Source organism: Seriola aureovittata, chromosome 20 (assembly GCF_021018895.1).
Source record: "Seriola aureovittata isolate HTS-2021-v1 ecotype China chromosome 20, ASM2101889v1, whole genome shotgun sequence".
NCBI classification, from domain to species: domain Eukaryota; kingdom Metazoa; phylum Chordata; class Actinopteri; order Carangiformes; family Carangidae; genus Seriola; species Seriola aureovittata.
In genome coordinates this window covers 10,346,853-10,366,363 of record NC_079383.1, presented here as the reverse complement: position 1 = coordinate 10,366,363, position 19,511 = coordinate 10,346,853, and the positions used below count along the sequence as shown (strand labels likewise).

Here is a 19,511-nt window from a genome sequence, read left to right as displayed (position 1 = left end):
ATTTTAAATTTAAAATTACTGAACAATTGCAAGTCAAACCACAATATACTGTAGCTTTGTAATATAATATGACAATATACATATTACACTATAATATAATGAGATAAAGAGAACATTTATGTATATGACAATTTAAAGTGTGCAAGTAATTGACAGTCAAATGTGTTTATATTTTGTGTATACCTTTACATGAGTTAACTGCAAATAATTATGAATGAGATGTGTGAAAGATGAGGTAATGAAACATCTTCCCATTAATATAATAAGACAGAAGATGAAATAAAGAATATTTGATGCGACCAAACTGGTTTGCAGATACAGTTTTTAATGTATCACAACAATGAGCAACAAACATACTTGATGAACTATTTCCAGAAGTTGTTCAAATACCATCTACAATAAACGTCATTTCAACTATGACAACAGGTCTGTGACAAAATAAAAAAACGGTTTCAAAACCATGTTATTACCGTGATACGGTACAGTTGAGACCTCAAACAGTACAGTAACAAAAACTAATGCGACTACTCTCTATATATAAAACATCAATAACATTTTTGGTTTAGTTTATTTAAAGTTTTAGCCATAGGGGCTTCTTCTTATTAAAACCTCAGGGTGCATTTCCTATGTAACCCAGATGTTGAAGAGTACATATTGTGTAGGATATGATTGCGCCATGAAAATCCCTTTGACATCCAGAAGAACAATTCCAATTTCAACCTTTTGAAGGCTGTCCCCATAAACATGACACAATCCATCCATTTGTTTTTAAAAAGTTCTTTTTTTTTTTCTTTTTGGCTGCTGTGCAGTTGCAATATCTATGTACAGTTATATTGTTGGACCATCCTTTTTGTTGGTTTGTTAGCTTTTACCAGTCCTTGGTGTGGAAAGCGTCCTGTCTGATGCTAACATCTTAGCACATGATGCTAGCTGACAGTTCAGTCTTATAATGCTGAGCCACAGAGTGGGGAAAGGCAAAAAGCCAGAGTTGTGAAAGCCTTTGGAATCAGGACAGTCGCTCATGTTTGTACAATGGCAGAATTGCACCTTGGGAGGCCAGGATGTCTCTTATGAAACACAATCGAAAAGTGTCTTCAGGATTAAAGTAAATGTTGAAATACTAAAAATCCAAAAAATGACATTTAAAAAGCTCACGCAGAAAATTAAAAACTGACATTGCTTTAGAACTTTGAGAAAAAAAAACACCTTTACAATAAGAAAAACATAAAAGGAAATGTTACTTGATTTCATTGTTTGAAACAATAACTAAGCATGATTTGATTTAACCTGTCAAACAGTTGCATTACATGCTACTTGCTCATCTCAGAATAGGAAATACCAAAAGCAATACATTTTTGCATTTCTTCATATTAATAAATTTGTACCATGCACAGCCAACTACGAATATGTACAACAGCTTAGCTTTCTTTGTTCACAAGCCTTTTCTTTCATACAAATAGCCTTCTGTTACTTTGGAATGAATCACATTGGTTTCAATTACCAAACTAGAAAGTGATTCGTAAAAAATTGAACACCCTTTGACAGCTTTCACATTCTTAGTTCCACAGCAAAATAACAAATTAACATAAAATAAAAAGTAGCAAAGCAAAGCAATTAATGGATCAGTATTTTGTCTGGTAGAAAGTTGAGAGAATTTATGGCAAGCAAAATAACATTACACAGTAGCAGCAAACTTTGTAAGGTAATACTTTGCAATGTTGAAATCACTAAATGTGGAAAAATCAAAATGTTTGACTTTAACTGTAGATCATCAGAAGTGCCCAGAGAATTGATGGGAGGACGTCAACCTATGCAATAAATGGCTGCGTATACGTGTAACACTGTTTTAAGTCCTACAAGTACATGAAAATGTTTTAATATACAACACAAATGCTGTTGTCCCCCTTTTAAAGCAGCATATTTGCAAACGTATAGCAAATGATCATACCTTTTTTAACAATGTGACCAACTTGTACCTTAACAGTTTCAAGTATACAGTACTGCTTTCATGGATGCACCAATTCTTAAATAGGTCTCTAGATTGTTAGGCATCAATCCTGTAACAAATATGGACCAATATGCTGCTGCAATAGACACAAATAATAATTAAAATACAAACATACATACATACAAACAGAAAAAATTCTATTAAATTAACAAATGGGCTACTCAAATAATAAAAAGACAACAAAAACAAAATAAGTGCACTATAGTCCAGACACAAGCAGGTACCGTAACAGTACAGCAATTCACAAATGAAAAATGTTATATTCACATAATCCGAGAGAGTCTATCAAAACTAGAGTTATTACCTCTTCAGAAAAGGGTGTGAGCAGAGGTAAAAGTGAGAAGGTAAGAGTTGGCACAGATTAGTATATACTACAAGAAAAAAAGGAAAAAAGGGGGTGGGAAATAGATACAGCTTGTTGTAATACAAACTGGCAAACACAGGGGCATCATACACATTTATTTCACCATTCTAAATTCCCTCAGTGGCAAAACCATACTGTCTTTGTAGGGCAAAACTAAAAGGATATGCACATCGTCCATTGTAACAGTAATATTGTCTCTTGGTACTCTATACACATCAAGGAAATGCGTCCGATAAAGCTTGACATGTTTTGGTTATAAGCCAAGTGTACCCAGGCTTGTTGCTGCTTTAACAAATGAGAAATGTTATGTTCTGACCTGAGAATTTAAAGCTACTGAATTACACCTATCTAAACTAAGAGAGATTCTCTTTGAGGGTTCTGGATCGTCATCCCATACAGTACATGCTAGCATTTGGAAAACAATCCAGCTGAGGTGCAATTTGCTATCGTGAGAGTTTTTGGCTTGAAACAAGCCCCCCCAAGGGAGCCTGTGGGATTTTTTCCTACTCCATGTTTTTGTATACAATATAAGCTCAGTCAAGCATCTGCAACAGTTCTGTCCATAACAAAAATCAATCAATATCTTGCCAGCATATCAATATGGGAAAAACAATCCTGAGTCAATCATTTGGTACTGTAATTTTTTGGGTTAAGAGAGACTTTGGAACTGCAGTTTAAAAAGTCTTATTTTTTTCTTTAAGCAAGGGATCCTTTTGTCACTCCTACACACTGAACATATCCATTCTGATACTACTGAAGCTTGCGTCTAGGCCAGAGGCCGGCTTAGCCTTGACTTCCAACGCGTTTTCTAAATCATCCAGCTTCTGGCTTAGCTCATTGTCAGACTCATCTGAACAACTCTCGGTGGGTAGTGAGGTTGGAACCCCTGAGGTGCTGCAGGAAGTTGAGGTAACCGTTGAAGGTGAGGAGAGGGGGGGGGGAGGAGAGGCAGACGGGGAGGAGGAAGCAGCTTTCCGGGCTGTGGTGGCCTGGAACAGGACATTTGGCCAGGACTTCATGGACAAGCGAGAGAGATGAGGAAAGGTGTTATTAGAAGAAGCTGCAGACTGCGAGGTAGATGTGGTGTTAGGAGTAGGGGAGCAGACAGAGTGAGGTAATAATCTAGTATGCTCTTTGGCATTTCTCATTGCTTGTTTGATTGTTTTCTCTTTGTGCAAGCTCGACTGAAGGTGTTGGCCAAGTGCTTCATTCCCATTAACAACCACATTGCAGACAACACAAGTGTAGTTGCTGACTGCCTTTCGAAGCACTGTCTCTTGCGGGTCAGTAAAAGGATGTCCGAAGTAACAGAAGGACTTCTGATGACGCACCACTGAATCTTCGTCAGCAAAAATCATCTGGCACTTCCTGCATATAAACTCATGCTTGACGGACGGTACAATAAAAGCGTCTGGAAAATCCATGGTACTTTTGGTATCTGTTTTGGGTTCTTCTTTTGTGCTTTCTGTTGAAGAGCCTTTGTTGGTGTCATCCTTAGCATCAATAGCATCTTTTGGTTTAAACGAGTTGGTAGTCGTGCTCTGTATGCTCTGGGGTGTCTTCACAGGGGTTGGTTTCAGTTGCTGCTGTAGTTGTTTCTGCTGTTGCTCAAGTTGTTTCTGCTGCTGTTGTTGTTGCTTCTGCAGTGAATCCTGGAGGGACTGCTGGTACTGCTGGTACTGCTGCAGGAGAGCGGTAGGGGAGAGACCAGTTGCCATGGCAGCTTGTGGGACTGCTGCTGGGCCATATGGAAACAGGTTTTCCATTCCGCACAGTGGTGGAAAGTAGCCCCCTGTTTGGACGCCTCTCGGAAGCTGGGGAGAGAAGCAGTTGGGAAATCCAGGAAGGAAGTAGGGCAGGAACTGCCCCCCCAAGAAAGAGGTGGGATCACTTGCTGCAAGAGCATTCTGGAGTGCCTGAAGCTGTGTGGCGTCCAGTGGAGTCTCATTTCCTGGTTTCCCTGGAGCTGGACATGGTTTCTCCCTTTTCTTGGCCATACTGGGGGTTTCAGGGCGTGAACCGCTCTCGTTCTCTCGTTCCTTCACCTTCATCTGAGGTGGCTTGTCTCCTGGTTTCTTGCTGCTGTCTCTCTCTGAGTCTTTGCCTTGCTGCTCTGTATGATTTACTGCTGCCAAAGGTGTGGAGGGAACAGGAGGAGGAGGAGGAGGTGGAGGAGGAGGAGGAGGAGTCTGCAGAAGAGTCTTGGTTGGGGTAGTGTTGAGAGACATGGCAGGAGAGGGGGTGGCTGGTGTAGGGAACCCAAGCATGCCAGCACCGGGAGACGCTAAAGCTGAAATACAGTGGTATATAAATATGGAAATATTCAATATTTATATATTCAATCCCAAATCACTATGGAAATTGTTTGACAAGATAAAGATGCTTAATTTGTCACTGGCTGACTTTTTATCTCTTTCATTAAGATTTTGTTATGGATCAAAACTGTCACATGCGCTTTATGATAATTTCAACCTGCCAATATATTACAATATAAATATACCAAACCTACAATAAGGGGAAAAACAAACACAAACAAAAACCATGAAATAGATACATTTGTTGTAAAAAATCTCTGAATTATCAATTAGCAGGTCAACTCTGATGCTGACATTATGCATGCACTAACTCCCACAATTTTTTTATTTTAAAATAGTTTTAAAAAATAAGACTTTTTGACAAACACCACTGTGATACAGAATAACCAGTAGTATAGTAGAATAAAATAGTGCATGATAAAGCTCAGTTCATAAAGCCTCTAGTCTATTTAATTTTTTTTCACTGTTCGTCATACTAACTCACCAGGTGTGTTGGGTGGGAAAACAGGAAGTGATGATGGCCCATTGACCCCAGGAAGTAGCACCGGCGGAAGGCCAGATAACCCTGGGTAGCCTGAGGGTAGGCTGAGACCATGAAGTGCATTATTGTTGTCCACTGCAGTCTGTTGCTGCTGGCCAGGCAGGCTGAGTCCCTCACCAGCTTTCTTCATACGGTCCAGCTCTTGCTGGGCCATCAGCTGACGGACAGTGGTCGGTGCTAGGTAGTCCTTTTCTCTATCCACCTGGTTACCCAGGGTTTCTTGCACTTTGGTGATGTGCTGTCTGGAGAAAATGTGGTCTCGGACGGACATCCGGGCAGTGTACTTTACACCACACAAAGTACACTCAGGCCTGGGCCCCTCTGGTGAGCCTTGACTTATCATAAATGGCTTTCCAATGTTAATCTTGAACTTCTTTTCTTTAGCTCGGGCATTCTGGAACCAAACCTGGACAACACGCTTGGGGAGTCCAATCTCATTGCCCAGCATCTCACACTCTTGCATTGTAGGAGTGCGGTAGTCACTAAAACAGGCTTTGAGGACTTTAAGTTGCAGGTTACTCATCTGAGTCCTGAATCGCTTGTGGCCTGGCCTGTCCCCAGAATTGCTACCTTTCCCAGACTTGCTGAAAGGGTTACCTGTCCCAAAGGGACTAGGGGAACTGGGATCAGCTAGGCTTGATGATTCACTCCTGTCATTGTTTTCATCCATTTCATCATCTCTGGAACTAAAATAAGAGTCACAGTCTTTTCCAGAGAAGCTGAGAGAAGGGCTCACCATGCTGAATTGGAACCTTTCATTGCCACCATCAGAATTTGGCACCAGGCCACTCTTGTTGTCACTCATCTTGTCGCCTCCATTGGCGGTGAAGCTCTCAACCTCATTGTTATTACCCTCATCTCCAGTTGTAGCATCACTAATGGCTGTATTAATTGATGATGTCTCATCAAAGTCCATTTTAGTGAGATCATAAGATGAAGCTTCTGCTGAATTAATATTGGGCCCTTCAGTTTCATCACAGTTTTCAGCTTTTAAGGATGAAGGGCTTAAGAAGTTTTTTACCTGTGCCTCAGATGGTTTGAGTGGAGTTGAGGATGCAGCAGGCAACTCATACTCATTTGGCTCAGTCTTGGTAGGCAGCTGTGGGTAGTCAAAGAAATTATACTTATTTGGGCTTTCTCCTCTTTCATTGTCTTGATTCATCATTGGGCTTGGTGGCAAGCTAAAGCCTGCCTGCTTAGCCTCATGCCAATGTCTGGATCGTATGTGGCTATCTAAAGCAGATTTAGCTTTGAACAGTGCTCTGCAAAAGGGACATTTCTTGTGGGACTGGGAGGGCCCTATAGCCCTAAACTGCCCCTTTCTCTCTCTTGCACGAGTGTTTTGGAACCAAACTTGCACAACTCTCTTTTTCAAGCCAACTTCTCGTGCAATGTGGTCCAACATCTTCCTTGTTGGGTTAGAGTCAAGTAGGTATTTGTCATAGAGAATCTCCAGTTGTTCTGGCGTAATGGTGGTTCTCAAACGTTTATCTCTGTGTTGCTCTTCACTACTGTTTCCACCATCTTTATCGTTAGCACTTTCATCCTTGTCATCAAGTTTCCTTTTCATTGCTCCAGAGCCTGCTGCAGAGGCCAAACCAGAGCTACCCTGAGAGGGGATTTGAGAAAGGCCTCCAGATAACAGCTGGCTAGCCATTAGAGGGTTGTTGGGGTCGAATATCATGTAGGGCATATCAATGGGTCTTTCAAGAAACTGAGAGTGAAGGAATTGGTTTTGGGCAGCCAAGAAATGCATGTGCTGGTGCTCCTGCCATAGCTCCACAGTGGGGAATGCAATCTTGCACTGGTCACACTGGTACTGAAGCATCTGGTGGGGAAGGCTGTTTGTGAGTGAGGAAAGGGCCAAAGAGAGTGGACTTGATGGCACTGTGGCTGCCTGTGGCTGGGAATGGGGTCTTGACATTTGTGGCTGGGGAGCTTTCTGAGGAGGTGGCTGAGGTGTGCAAGCCTTAGATGGTCTGGGTTCTGGTAGTGACTTGATCACTGGTGAGGGGGCAGCCTCAGTGTGTTTAACTTCAGTTTCAGGGCCAATGTCTGGCTTGGGAGAGGTTTTTCCCATGCTGGTACGAGGAGAGGCCATCACAGGGGAGCTTGAGCCAGAACTGGTGGCAGTTCCTGTTTGGGACTGTTTAGGTGGCTCTAAAGGTAGCTGGATAGTCTTAGCCGGACCTTGCTCAACACAATCTGTGTATTCCTCACAGATGTTGTCCTCATTACCTTCCTCATCTTCATCCTTATAACACAGCTTTTTCTGGTGAGTGATAAGATCAAAGATGCGTGGGAACACAATGTTGCACTTTTTACACTGGTACTGCATGTTGCTGGTTCTGATGTATCGTTCATTGGTTAGTTCTTTTTTCTCATTGTCTTTAGAATCTGCCTGGTTCTCATAGGTCTTGCGAGCTTTCTGGCGGGCATTCTGGAACCACACCACTATGACTCGGGTTGGTAGGTTGAGCACGGTGGAGAGCTGCTCAATCTCATCATCCTTTGGATAGGCATTAGTGTCAAAGAAATCTTGAAGTACCCTCAATTGGTAATCAGTGAATCTAGTCCTGGAGGACCTCTTGTTGATGGCTGACTCAGTTCTGTAGTATTCATGTGCACTGAGCTGGGGCTCCATTCGAATATCTTCCAATGTAGTAATGGGAGGAATATTAAAATTGTAGGGAGAGTCTTTACTCCGTTGCCTCTCTTTGAAGAGGGTGTTACGGAACCAGTGCTTTATGACTTTTTGGGGCAAACCAGACTTCTCTGACATCTCCTGGATTTGCTCTTCATTGGGGGAGTTGTTGATATCGAAGTTGGCACGGAGGATCTTAAGCTGGTCATCAGTGATACGAGTGCGAGGTCGCTTAAACTGAGACTGGCGGAGGAAGTTTGGATCAAGACCCAATTGTTGCTGACAGAGCTGTGTAAGGTCTGTGGAAATCGAGTCCATAGTGGGCAGCTGGAGGGCCAGTTGAGGGGGCAAGCCTGGGTGCTGGACGGACTGCATCATTAGAGGTGGGAAAATGGGCAGATCCAAGGGAACAGGGAGCTGCACTTGGGGAGGTGCAGGAGGGGCAGAAGGTGGTGGAGGAGGGGGTGGTGGCTGGGGTGGTGGTGCCTGGTGAGAGGGTTGGTGTGGGGCCTGATGGGGAACAGGAACTGGGGAGGGTACTGGGGTTTGGGGCTTGGTCATTGATGTAGAAGGCGGCTGAGGAGCTGTCACTGGGGCTGGAGCAGGAGGTGGCGGAGGAGGAGGAGGTGGTGGTGGTGGTGGTGGTGGTGGAGTCTCAGGTGAAGCAGGGTTAATTGGATAGAGTTTGTCATAGGCCTCTCTGTATTGCTGGGCAAACTTTTCAAGCTCCACATATGGGAAAAAGTGGCTGTGCACATGCTCCTGGTGACTCTTGAGAATAAGCATATTGGAGAAAAGCTTTCCACACATCCCACACTCAAGCTTGTCCGTGTTCATTTCCACTTGTTCAACTCCTTCTTTGTTTTTCTTTTGGTTTTTCTGTCTGTTTTCATTGTACTGGATGACTAATTCAAATCCAAAGTTCTCTAGCAGTGCTTTGGCTGCATTGCCCCTTGCTCCTGACACAATACGTGGAGGGGGAATCAATGGCTCTGGGAACTTTGACTTTTTAGAGTCCTTGTTGTCCTTTCCTCCATCACTTAATGCATCACCTCCATTTTCAATCTTTGCTCTGTTTTCTTGTTTTTCTAAGTGGTCCTCTGCCTCTCTTGACATCTGAATTTCTGAAACTGACACAGTGCTGGATTCCATTTTGGATTTGTGATTCTGCAGTTGCTGGTTTTTCTGTTGCTGAATTTGTGACTGTGTCTGAGAGGCTTGCTGCTGCTGTTGTTGTTGCTGAGCCTGTTGCTGTGCCTGAGCCTGCTGCAGCTGGTGCTGCTGCTGCATCTGCTGCTTCAGGTCCTCTAGGAATGATCCAGTAAGACCAGGCATTCCAAAAGCTGCTGCTGAGTGCAGCGCAAGTTCTGGGCTGAGGCTGAACTCAGCTCCTGGGATGTAGAAGGGGAAGAGGAACTGTGGTTGTTGAAACTGCAGCAGTGCTTCTGGGGTCATTGGAAAATGGGGGAAAAAAGCTGGATTAAGGAACTGAGGCTGGAAGAAGGCGGCTTGTTGCTGGAGTTCATGTTGAAGCTGCAGTTGCAATTGGGCTGAGGACTGCGCTGACTGGTGGCTGCTTGCCTGTGCTGAAACATGGTCAGTAGTTGTTTGTTTTGTATTGTTGCCGCTGTTAGCTTCTTTGGGTTCCACAGTGTTTTCTTTGTTAGCAGAGGGTGTTCCACTTCTAGCAGTGTCTGGGTTACTGTTGTTCCCTTGTGTGCTTGGTGCTGGACTTTTTGCAGGTACTGGACCACTCGTGCCAGAGACACTGCTGCTGCTGCTCATTTCAGTTTTGGCTGTTCTTGCTTTGGTCTGGTGGAGTACTGACCTCATGTGAATTTCAAGTGTTGAGCTTTGGCTGTAGGCAACATTGCAAATATTGCATTTGAATGGTTTGTTGTCAGTGCTGTTGCTTGCCTCCTGTGGGACTGGGCTTGATGCTTCTTGAAGGACCTTCTTCAACTTATGCAGGTGGGAAACTGAATTATAGTGGACTAGTAAGATGTTCTTCTGGGTGAAGGACTCCTTACATACTGTGCATTTGTAAGGCCGAGAAGGGTCCAAAAATTTCTCCATTGTAAAGTTGGGCCCTTTTCTAAATGGTAGGGTCCGTTTCGGTTCTGCTCCCATGTCATCGAGCAGAGAGCTGCTGTCACTTCCCGTAGGACTGGGTCTCTCTTCCTGGTCAATTTCATCATCTTTGTCCAAGTCATGTTCGAAGGCCTGAGCTTCCTCCAAGGCCCTGGCCTCACTCTCAGTGATATCTCCATTCATTGGAAGATTTCCTATGAGTTGCTGCACTTCAGCTTCAGTAAGTTCAGGGTGTCCATTTTCCAAATGCTTCCTGAGGGCCAGGAATGTCCTGAAGCTGCGCTGGCAAAGGCTGCACATTGTGGCTGCTCTGATGGCATGGTACTGGGAATGTATCTGAAGCTTCTGCATTGTCTTGAAGGCCAGGCTGCAGTGGTTGCAACGATACTTGTAGACATGACGATCAGATACTGAGAGCTGCTGTTGCTGCTGCTGGAGCCTTTGGAGCTCACTGAGATGGTCCTGTAGGGTGTCAGGGGACTTGCTATCATGTCCTAACCCACTGGCTCTCTTCCAGTCAGGGGCCTCTGAGGCCTCCTTTGGTGGCTTGAGTTCCTCACCCTGTGGATCCAATTCAATCTTTTCTTGACTGGTCAGCTCATCTTTTGAGATGTTTCCTAAAAGTAGAAATACAATTTGAAGTACAATGCACTGCATCATTTACTAATTTCTGATACATGACAAACAATAATTAATGATAAATAGATCTAAGAATTATGAATGTATATACTGTATCTATATATTCCAATTAAACTTATTATGACTTTGACAACAAATTAATGTCTGAATAAATTAAGTCCCATATTCTGCTCACCTTGAGATTTTCCAGACCCATCAGAAAGAGAGGTAGTGGAATCCATTAGAGATAGACCTTTGTCTTGTCCAGTTTGGGGATGCATTATATTATTTGGTGTTGCTGTGTCAGGTCCAACAACCTATCAAGACCAAAATAATTTCTTCATTAGTATATCAATTTAAAATAATGATTGTTGAAAATGTTGAGGACGTGTTTAAAGAATATTCTACAGCTTATTCTATTTTCTCCTCTCAATAGACAACAACAGTCAAGTTTATGACAGTATATCACGGGGGCACAATGAAGTATGTAGCAAGAAATGTGAAAAGCCATTGCCCTAACTACACGGGAGACCAGAGGGAGAACTGGACAGTCCTGACAAATGATTCCCATTTTTTATGTTCACGTCTCAAAATAATTATTAAAAAAATAAAAACACCTTTTCTAGGTGTCTTAAAATACTTGTCACACATTTTAAGTGACAAAACATTGTTTGAATGAATGAAACATTTGTTTGTATGAATCATGTCAAGTAAAAGTTATCATACACGCACACAAATTTAATTTATAATCATTACTTCTACATACAGTCAGAATCAGCTTTTCCACGCAGTCAGGAGCCACACTGTGAAGGTGTGTGAGATGCAGCTGCAGGTGAATCTTGTTGCTCAGGACATCCTGGCATAGAGGGCAGCGGATCACTGGCTGCATGGAATGCTGGGACATCACATGGAGCTGCATACGGTTGGCATCTTTACTGCTGTAGTTGCAATATGGACACTGCTGAACCTAAAAAAAAAACAAAAAAACAAAATGGTATAATAATGATCTGGCTGTAAGTGGAGAAATAATGAAATGATATTCAATAAGAGGGGCATCCTTTGCAATGTCAAAATTAATTCAGAAGCAGGAATTCTTTTTTTTTTTCTTCTACAAGATGTACTCCTTAGTGGGTATCATTCTTGTGCTACACAGTCATTAGCATAGCCTGCTGTTCACTGTCTGCCTCACTTAAGATATGGTCAGACATCACTTTATAAAAACAAACAAGGGTTTGATGAAGATGTGCAACAATCATCTCTCCTGCACCGTTAGGGGTAAAATAACTGCATATCTGCAAAATCAAATTGAATCTTTACAGGGCTTTTCTATTCTTCACTGCCCACTCACCTCATCTTACCACATTCACCTCTCCCCACCTACCCCCATGCCCACCTTAAAACAGAAAATGTAAATCAACCATGTTTCGTGTAATTCACTTAAGTCTCTCAACTCATGCAATTTTATTAGCAGAAAACATGATTGGCCAGAATTTCTAATCAGGAGATTACAGATGACAAAGGTGTGTACTCTCCCAAGCTACGCCTTGCCCTCATTATAGGGAGTACTCTGAACATAGCTGCCTCCCCACCACCTGTCTTAATAGAATCCATTTCTGAAATGACTAAGTCCTCCCTCCTTGCAGGGCCCAGAACCAGACAAGCTAATACTTCATAATCTAATTTAAAAACACATATAATTTAAAGAGATGCAAAAGGGGGGAAAAAAGCAAGGGAGGGAGGCCTAAGGCTAGTGCAGGTATTCCACTTAAGAACACAAAGACTGGCCTACTGTGCTTGATGCTAAAAAGCTCTGTCAGGAAGGGAATGGTGGGCTGCATTTAACCCTTTGATAGAAAGCTGGCGCCAGCAATTGCTTAATGCTTAGCTTAGCATTTCTGCTTCTTACAGTTCATAAGTATCTTCCCATTAGGTCATCCCACAGTGACAGTGAAGGTTAGATTTCATTAATGCTTATGAAGGAGAACATGCCTCATTAGCTATTAATCTTCTGTACATTCCGTACACAAATTCCAACATGTATTTGGAATATAAATTGCCAGATGTACACTTTAAATACATGCAAACTAAGTTTCAGAACCTTTAAATGGATTTTCTTTGGCAAGGTAAAAACAGTTGGTCACACTCAGTGACACTTTCAGGGTCAGCTAGAACACTTTGAGTTGGTAGGAACTACACCAGTAACACTTTCAGGATTGTTGCTAACACAGTACAATTGGCGGTTTCCTTATGATATACTACAAACCTTTACCTGATCATTGGCAGAGGTCTTCCCCTCAGCAGACTTTGGCCTTTTGGGTGGGCTTTCTATTTGTCGATCTGGCAGGAGGGAATGTTTAACCATAGCATTCAGTCCGGTAACCTCTTTGGATATGGCATTCATTCCTGGCAGGCGATGGAGAGAGAGAGAGAGAAAAAAGAAGACAGAGAATGTAAACCATTGATCATTCATCAATTAATCAGTCGTTACTTCTATTTACAGCTTGTGTTTATACAATGTAAGCTTAGATATATTTATAATACATCTCTTTTAAGAACAAATGCTTCACATTAAGAATTTCAAAATATAAGAATGCTGCAAAATTACAAAATGACTGATGGCTAAACAATAGATTTATCTTTTTGAATGAAAGCAGAGCACAGAAGCAGAATGACATTTTAAACACAACAGTGAAAAGAGAGTAAGAGGGGCCCATGTCATATTGATATATAGTAACCCATATATCACACATCCATGCTGTATGAGCAATTGGAATCTTAATATAGAAATATGAAGTATATAGAATTGTCACATTTGAGTGAATAAACTGAAATGTATGACATCTGGTGGCTGTGTGATCAAATGACATACTGTATATCATGAGTGATTAACACGTGTAACTAATTAATATTCAGTAGGTCATAGGTAATGATTTAAAAAATGATTTTACAACAGGACAACATGAGCATGGATACAAGCGTGGACTGTATTATTCACATTCATATACACTGATGTGTTTCTGCCCTGAGGACATTTGAAATGGAGAAAACTCAGGCAGGCTCATTATCACAGCACGACATACATTAAATGTTATGGTAATATTATACACTTCATTAGTTCATATACATTTCCCCAGCTGCCTCAACAACTCTGTCTGTACAAGATGCTAAATTTTCAGGGCTTGGTCACGGCTGGTGGTACAGTAGCAGCACTACTTGTGTGTGTCTATTTGTATGTATGCGTGTAAGTGTGTGTGACGTTAACAGCAGGGCTCAATGTGGAGAGATCAGCCTCTGGTTGTATAAATGCTGCAGCCGCTGATAAATCTTTCATTAGCTTCATCCTAAGATACAGGCCGTGCAGGCCCTGCTATACTCTGCCACTGCAATTTACCCACAAAACACAAAGACACAGCAACAGCAACTCTCCCTCCCTCCTTCCCTCCTGCGCCCTTGCTCTCTTCCTCCCTCTCTCCCTAAGCCATCACCCCCCCGCCCCCCCTTGCCTCCCCTCCCTTGTCTGGTCACTCAAGGCAATATGTGAGCCTCACTCTTGCGAATCAACGCTTCACGCTAGATGCACAAATGGAAAAAAAGGGAAATCAAAGCACTGATACATGGAGAGGGGGTTGAAAAAAACATTTTGTATTTCATATTATTCCGTGGCTCGTGTTTGTATTGGGTGCATATCAATTCCTCCGGCCCGTTCATGCATTTTAATTCTGTTGCATTAAGTAGGCGTTCCACTTATTTTATTTGTAATCCCCTATATCTGGAGCCTGAAATATTGGCCTGTCAAGGAAAGTGACAAGAGAGAGGGAGGGAGGGAAGAAAGGAAGAAAGAGAGTGAGGGAGGGGAGGGGGGGGCGACACACGGGCACAATGTGAATTTCCAAGAACATCCGAGAATTGCTCTGCAGCTCAGAATAGCGAGGTAATCTCGTCTTCCACTGCCTGTGATGGCCCCTGCAGGGCTTGTGTGTGTGTCTATGTGCATATATATATGTGTGTGTATCATGTGCTTCATGACAGGTCTCTGACACTCCATTGGTCAGATTGGTCCAGGCTGGTAGCACCCGTCATATCACCTGACCTTTCCAACGCCTACGCCCCGCCTCCCGTATTTATTATGACCATTTCTAATTTCAACTTTCAATTTTTGCCTCCGTCTTCCAGTCAATTTGCAACTAAATTACATCCCTGCAAAAAGAGATGAGGCGATTGTCAGACAAGAGGCTGCAAATACATTTACAATGCGGCGGGGGAAAGAGCCCACACATCACCATTGATTACTGTCATATTGAGTGTAAATGTATGTTTGTGTAGTGTGTGTGTGTGTGTGTGTGTGTGTTTGAGTGTGTGCACATGCAACATGAAGATCTGTCCTTCCGGTGTGGATTCGTATTCGACCTAGTGCTTTCATCAACACTTATGACACATGAAGAAAAACAGTTGGTTAACCTTGAATGTTGAGAGAACAGTTCTCTCTATGGCCACTCAGGAGCTTTAAATGGAAAGTCCTGTGAGTGAATAATAAAATTGTTTTGAGGCATGGAATTGCATTCAAAATTGTAGAGTGTCTTCCAAGGATATAATCACCTGTAACACAAATAAATACAATGGCCAGCACAATCTAAACATAACCTATACATATATGAGAGAAAAATAAAAATATCCTGCTGCCTGTAGTTTCTAATCAAATTCATAATCTTGCCATCAATAGTGTGTGGATAGCTAAAATAATTAAGGAGAAATAATGGGAGAGGGCAGGAGTGAGAACAAGACAGGAACAGGAGACTATCCTCTCATTTTCCTTTGTCTCTGAGTCTGCACCCCACACTTAATGACTGTGTCCTTTTTTCTCCTCCTCCCTGTTCTTTCCCCTCCCTTTCCACCTCCCCCCCATCCCTTCATCCTTATGTGGGCTCCACCAGCTGCAGCCCAGTGAAGCAGAGTGGCAGAATAAACCTGACACCACCAACCGACCACCAATGACAAATGTCTGCATGCAGCAGGACCTTGCTTGATTAGATAAATCAAAAGGTGATTTATGACACTCAACCCCTTTTGCATTGCAGGGGGAGAGAGCAGCGCACTCACCACCCATCTTTATTTGCAACTGTCAATGGTGTTTAGGGAGCCGCATATACACGCACTTATATACATGCAAGTGGGCGCTCAGATGAAGAGAAGTACAGCGCAATGTAGGGAGAGGTGGAGAGATGGAGAGAAACAGGGAAGAAGAAGAAAAAAATGATAGAGAAGGACAGAGAAGCCCGTAACTCTGAACACCTCAGGATATTTCTGTCCCAAATAGTTCCTCAAAAGGCAGGAGGACCGACAGTATCATTGTAGCTAATGCTTTTTGCGTGGATCTATTTTAGAATCTGCCCTTTTGTGTTGGAAAGGGTAAGACATTTTGTGCAAACTGAAGCAAGCAAATGAGATTTTCACACAAACAAGCATACCATTGAATCTCTCCGACTATGACTTTATATGAAATCAACTACATCATCAGGATCAAGTCTTGGAGCGGGCTGTCCAAACAATCAAACTGTAACTACTGCAATCTTTTTCCTCTTTTTTCCTTTCTTTTACAAGCTGCAAAACAATTAAATTCCATTCCTGACATTTCATTTCATGAAAATAAAAAAGCCCACAAACACATAGCAGAGAGTGGGGGAAAAGGCTGTCAATTAAGAAGGAGCAGGCTGGGTGGCGGCAGCTTGGATTTAGTATTCAATTTAGCTGTCCTGAGCCCTGGCAGACTGGCTAAGGTTACGGAGCAGTAAATCTAGGAGGGAGAGATGGCCAAAACGGGCCAGGGTGGGCCGGCCAGCATGATTTACTGGCCTAGTGCTCTGAGGTTACGCATTAGGCTGACCCCTGGTCACCCGATAACATTACAGCAACACACTCTGAACCCCAAACTCCCACTGAAGCACTCAGCAGGTCCAGATCTAGCCGGAGGGAGGCACAGAGAGAGAGAGAGAGTGGAAAGAAATGAGATGGAGAGAGGTAGAGACATAGTCAGATGGAGAGGGAGTGAGAGGAAGAGAAGGCTGTTAAACAACAGCTGTCTTGTAGTTTGTGATTTTTAATGACTAGCCTTCATTTCGCTTCCATCTCCAGCTTGTATTCTAATGAGAGATAAATATGAGCATGGCCTTGTCACATTTGACAAATCGTCTGAGACATTCAACAAGCCGTCATTACACAGAAAACACATACATGCACAAAGGAATTGCTTTAGGCTTGTAATTAAACATGCTAATATGTTAAATATATTTTAATCTCAATTTAGAGAGACAGAAAAAGAGCAAAGCTCTCATGTCAAATTGTACAAATTTGCAAGATGCCCTACCCCCCATCAAAAAAAAAAAAACATATTTTCAAGCAGATATAGAATATTTAACATCTGATCTTGTTTGCATGTGATTCAATTTCACCCCCACCCCCCCCCAACCCATATCTGCACAATTTAAAATTGTTAATTGTAAAAAAAATTGATAAATAACGTTTGTCTGTGGGAATAATGAGTCATTTCTTTGCTAATTTGAAGCAGGTAGAGATCTGTAATTTCCTTAGGCTGCCTCACAGGCTCATTTCCATGTCAGATCCTTTGTTTAGTTGGTTATTTATATGAATTGGGCCCCTGAGCCATGGTGGCGACATGCGACATCTACAGTACACACACAGCACAAAGCTATCTGGAAGTAATCCACATAGGGGACATTTGCATGGAGAATGTAACATGGATTATAATTAATCTGAAGTGACATGGGATTAAAAAAGACAATGTAAATGAAGCAAGGGAAAAAGCTTTCTCTGTCTTTCCTTGCCCCCCCCATCTCTCTCTCTCTCTCTCTTTCTCTCTGTCTCTCTCTTCCCCTCTCTATCTATCTGCCCCTCTTTGTTTAAAGGATCTTGGTCTTGGAGATGAAGTGCGCAAACACACTGCTCACTTGGTCACACTGTAATCCCTTCCCTGGAGATCTCCATGCAGACACACACACACGCAATCGCGCACGCATGCACACACACACACACACACACACACACACACACACACACACACACACACACACACACACACAGATACACACACACACACAGATCGGAACATTTCAAGCTTGCCAGAGATTTGGGGCTGAGGAAGGAGATGCAAAATCTTACTACATTAAGCTGGAAAAAGAGAAAAACAAGGCCCTGTCTCTGATGATAACCCTAGTATAACAACACACTGACACACCAGGCTCCCTTTTGCATTTTCTGGCATTTGACTTTCTGAAACCACTTTTAATCCAAATGCAAAATAAAACACCAAAAACCCACAAGCAATATTATATCTGTATTCCTAGCAACTGACCACACAGTGATTCTTAGAAAAATTATTCATTAAAATAAAAAAGGCATACAATTGTGCTTTCTTCAATAGATTTCTGACATCTGCCAAATTACACTGGAAAAAAAAAGTCTCCAGGTTCCTCCTACTTTAAAATGTGGTATGTATGTAGACACTCAGGCCTACATACGTAAAGTAGGAGGGACCCAGAGACTTTTTTGCATGTGTGCGGTGGTGTTAAATGACGCTGGTGGTAATATGTGGCAGTAAATGCATGGATGGTGGTTCCCCGCCAGTCCGTCAGACAGGCCTGTCAGAGAGATAGAGCTGAAAGATAGATGACTAGCCAAACTAATAGGCCCCAGCCTCACTCAGCTCTCCTTCTGCCTCATTGAGCCTCACATTATGGAGCTAGGTATGGCATGGTAGGAAGAGGAGGTGGGGAGGGAGCTTGAGATGGATAGAGGGTGGGAGTTGGAAGGTGTGTGTGTGAAAGAGAGAGAGGGAGAAAGAATGAGAGAAAGAGAGAGAGAGAGAGAGAGAGAGAGAGAGAGAACCCTATGCAATGACAGAGAAAAAAAGAGGAGAGAGACCCCATGCAATATTCATCCCCAGCCATGGATTTCCATCTCATACATAAAAAGATCATATGAATTCTTATTTGGGTAAATCAAATCTAACAAAGCCAGGGCTATCCCGACCACAGCCTGGCAGCAGAGGCATTATGTGCTCCTACGTCGCCCAAAATAACAAAAAAAAAAAAAACAGAAAAAAAAAGAAGCTGTCTTGTACAGATTGTTGCCCCTCCCCACTCACAACACTGCCATTCTTACAAACGAATAAACTGTTTCTTCTTCCCCCTTTCTCTGTTGTGCTCTTTTTCTATCCGAGGTAATGCCTGGTGATAGGGTCACAGATTGGACAACAATTAAGGGATAGACTGAGCTGGAGAAAAATAGGAGAGAAAGAAAAATGAAGGGAGGGTGCAGGGAAAAAAAACTAATTTAAGGGTTGCGGGGATGTGGTGCAATATTAGAAAAACATATACACAGGCCCCCCCATCTAATCCTGCGCTTATGAAAAATTAATATGTCATCGGAGAGGGCACAAGAACGAGAAAAGATTAATGCAAGGCGCTTATAAATTACAAGCACGCAAACTGATTTGATTAAAAAATAATCTGGGGCCTGGACATTGCCTGTAATATCCACAACACTCAACTTATCCCTCTCTCTTCCTCTGTTTTTTTTCTCTCTCCTTCTTTCCCACTCTCTCTTCCCCTGTCTCTCTCTCATTCTCTTTTTCTCTTTCTGTCAGATGGAAACGATTAAAGCGGGTCACATGGAGGCTAGTCAGCAGCATTCACATGTTACACACACATGTTAGAACCTTATCTGAGGGAGAGAGAGGGAGATGAACGATAACTCAGAGGATTCATTCTCTTACGGTTCATATGTGTTTTGTACGTGTGTGTGGACTTACGGTCACTTCTCCTGCTGTCAGTCAAGTCTCGGTCAGTGAGGTTGAGTCCATGCCTGGAGGAAGAGCGAGGAGGTCGCTCACCATCCTCTGCAGTCTCTTCTGAAAA

The 19,511-nt window shown here is 42.7% G+C and overlaps 1 protein-coding gene across 3 annotated transcripts in view; it reads right to left on the bottom strand.

The window, feature by feature from the left end:
- Nucleotides 1-304: 304 nt before the first annotated feature.
- Nucleotides 305-19,511, bottom strand: part of zfhx4 (zinc finger homeobox 4) — a 95,561-nt gene continuing 76,354 nt past the window's right edge. For all 3 annotated transcript variants that reach the window (XM_056363973.1, XM_056363974.1, XM_056363972.1), the window contains exons 7-12: nt 19,406-19,504; nt 12,851-12,984; nt 11,348-11,548; nt 10,778-10,898; nt 5,172-10,580; nt 305-4,662 (exon numbers count right to left, since the gene is read on the bottom strand). In XM_056363973.1, coding sequence (XP_056219948.1) covers nt 3,095-4,662; nt 5,172-10,580; nt 10,778-10,898; nt 11,348-11,548; nt 12,851-12,984; nt 19,406-19,504 — 7,532 coding nt within the window. In that variant the 3' untranslated portion in view covers nt 305-3,094. The remainder of the gene's footprint in view (nt 4,663-5,171; nt 10,581-10,777; nt 10,899-11,347; nt 11,549-12,850; nt 12,985-19,405; nt 19,505-19,511) is intronic.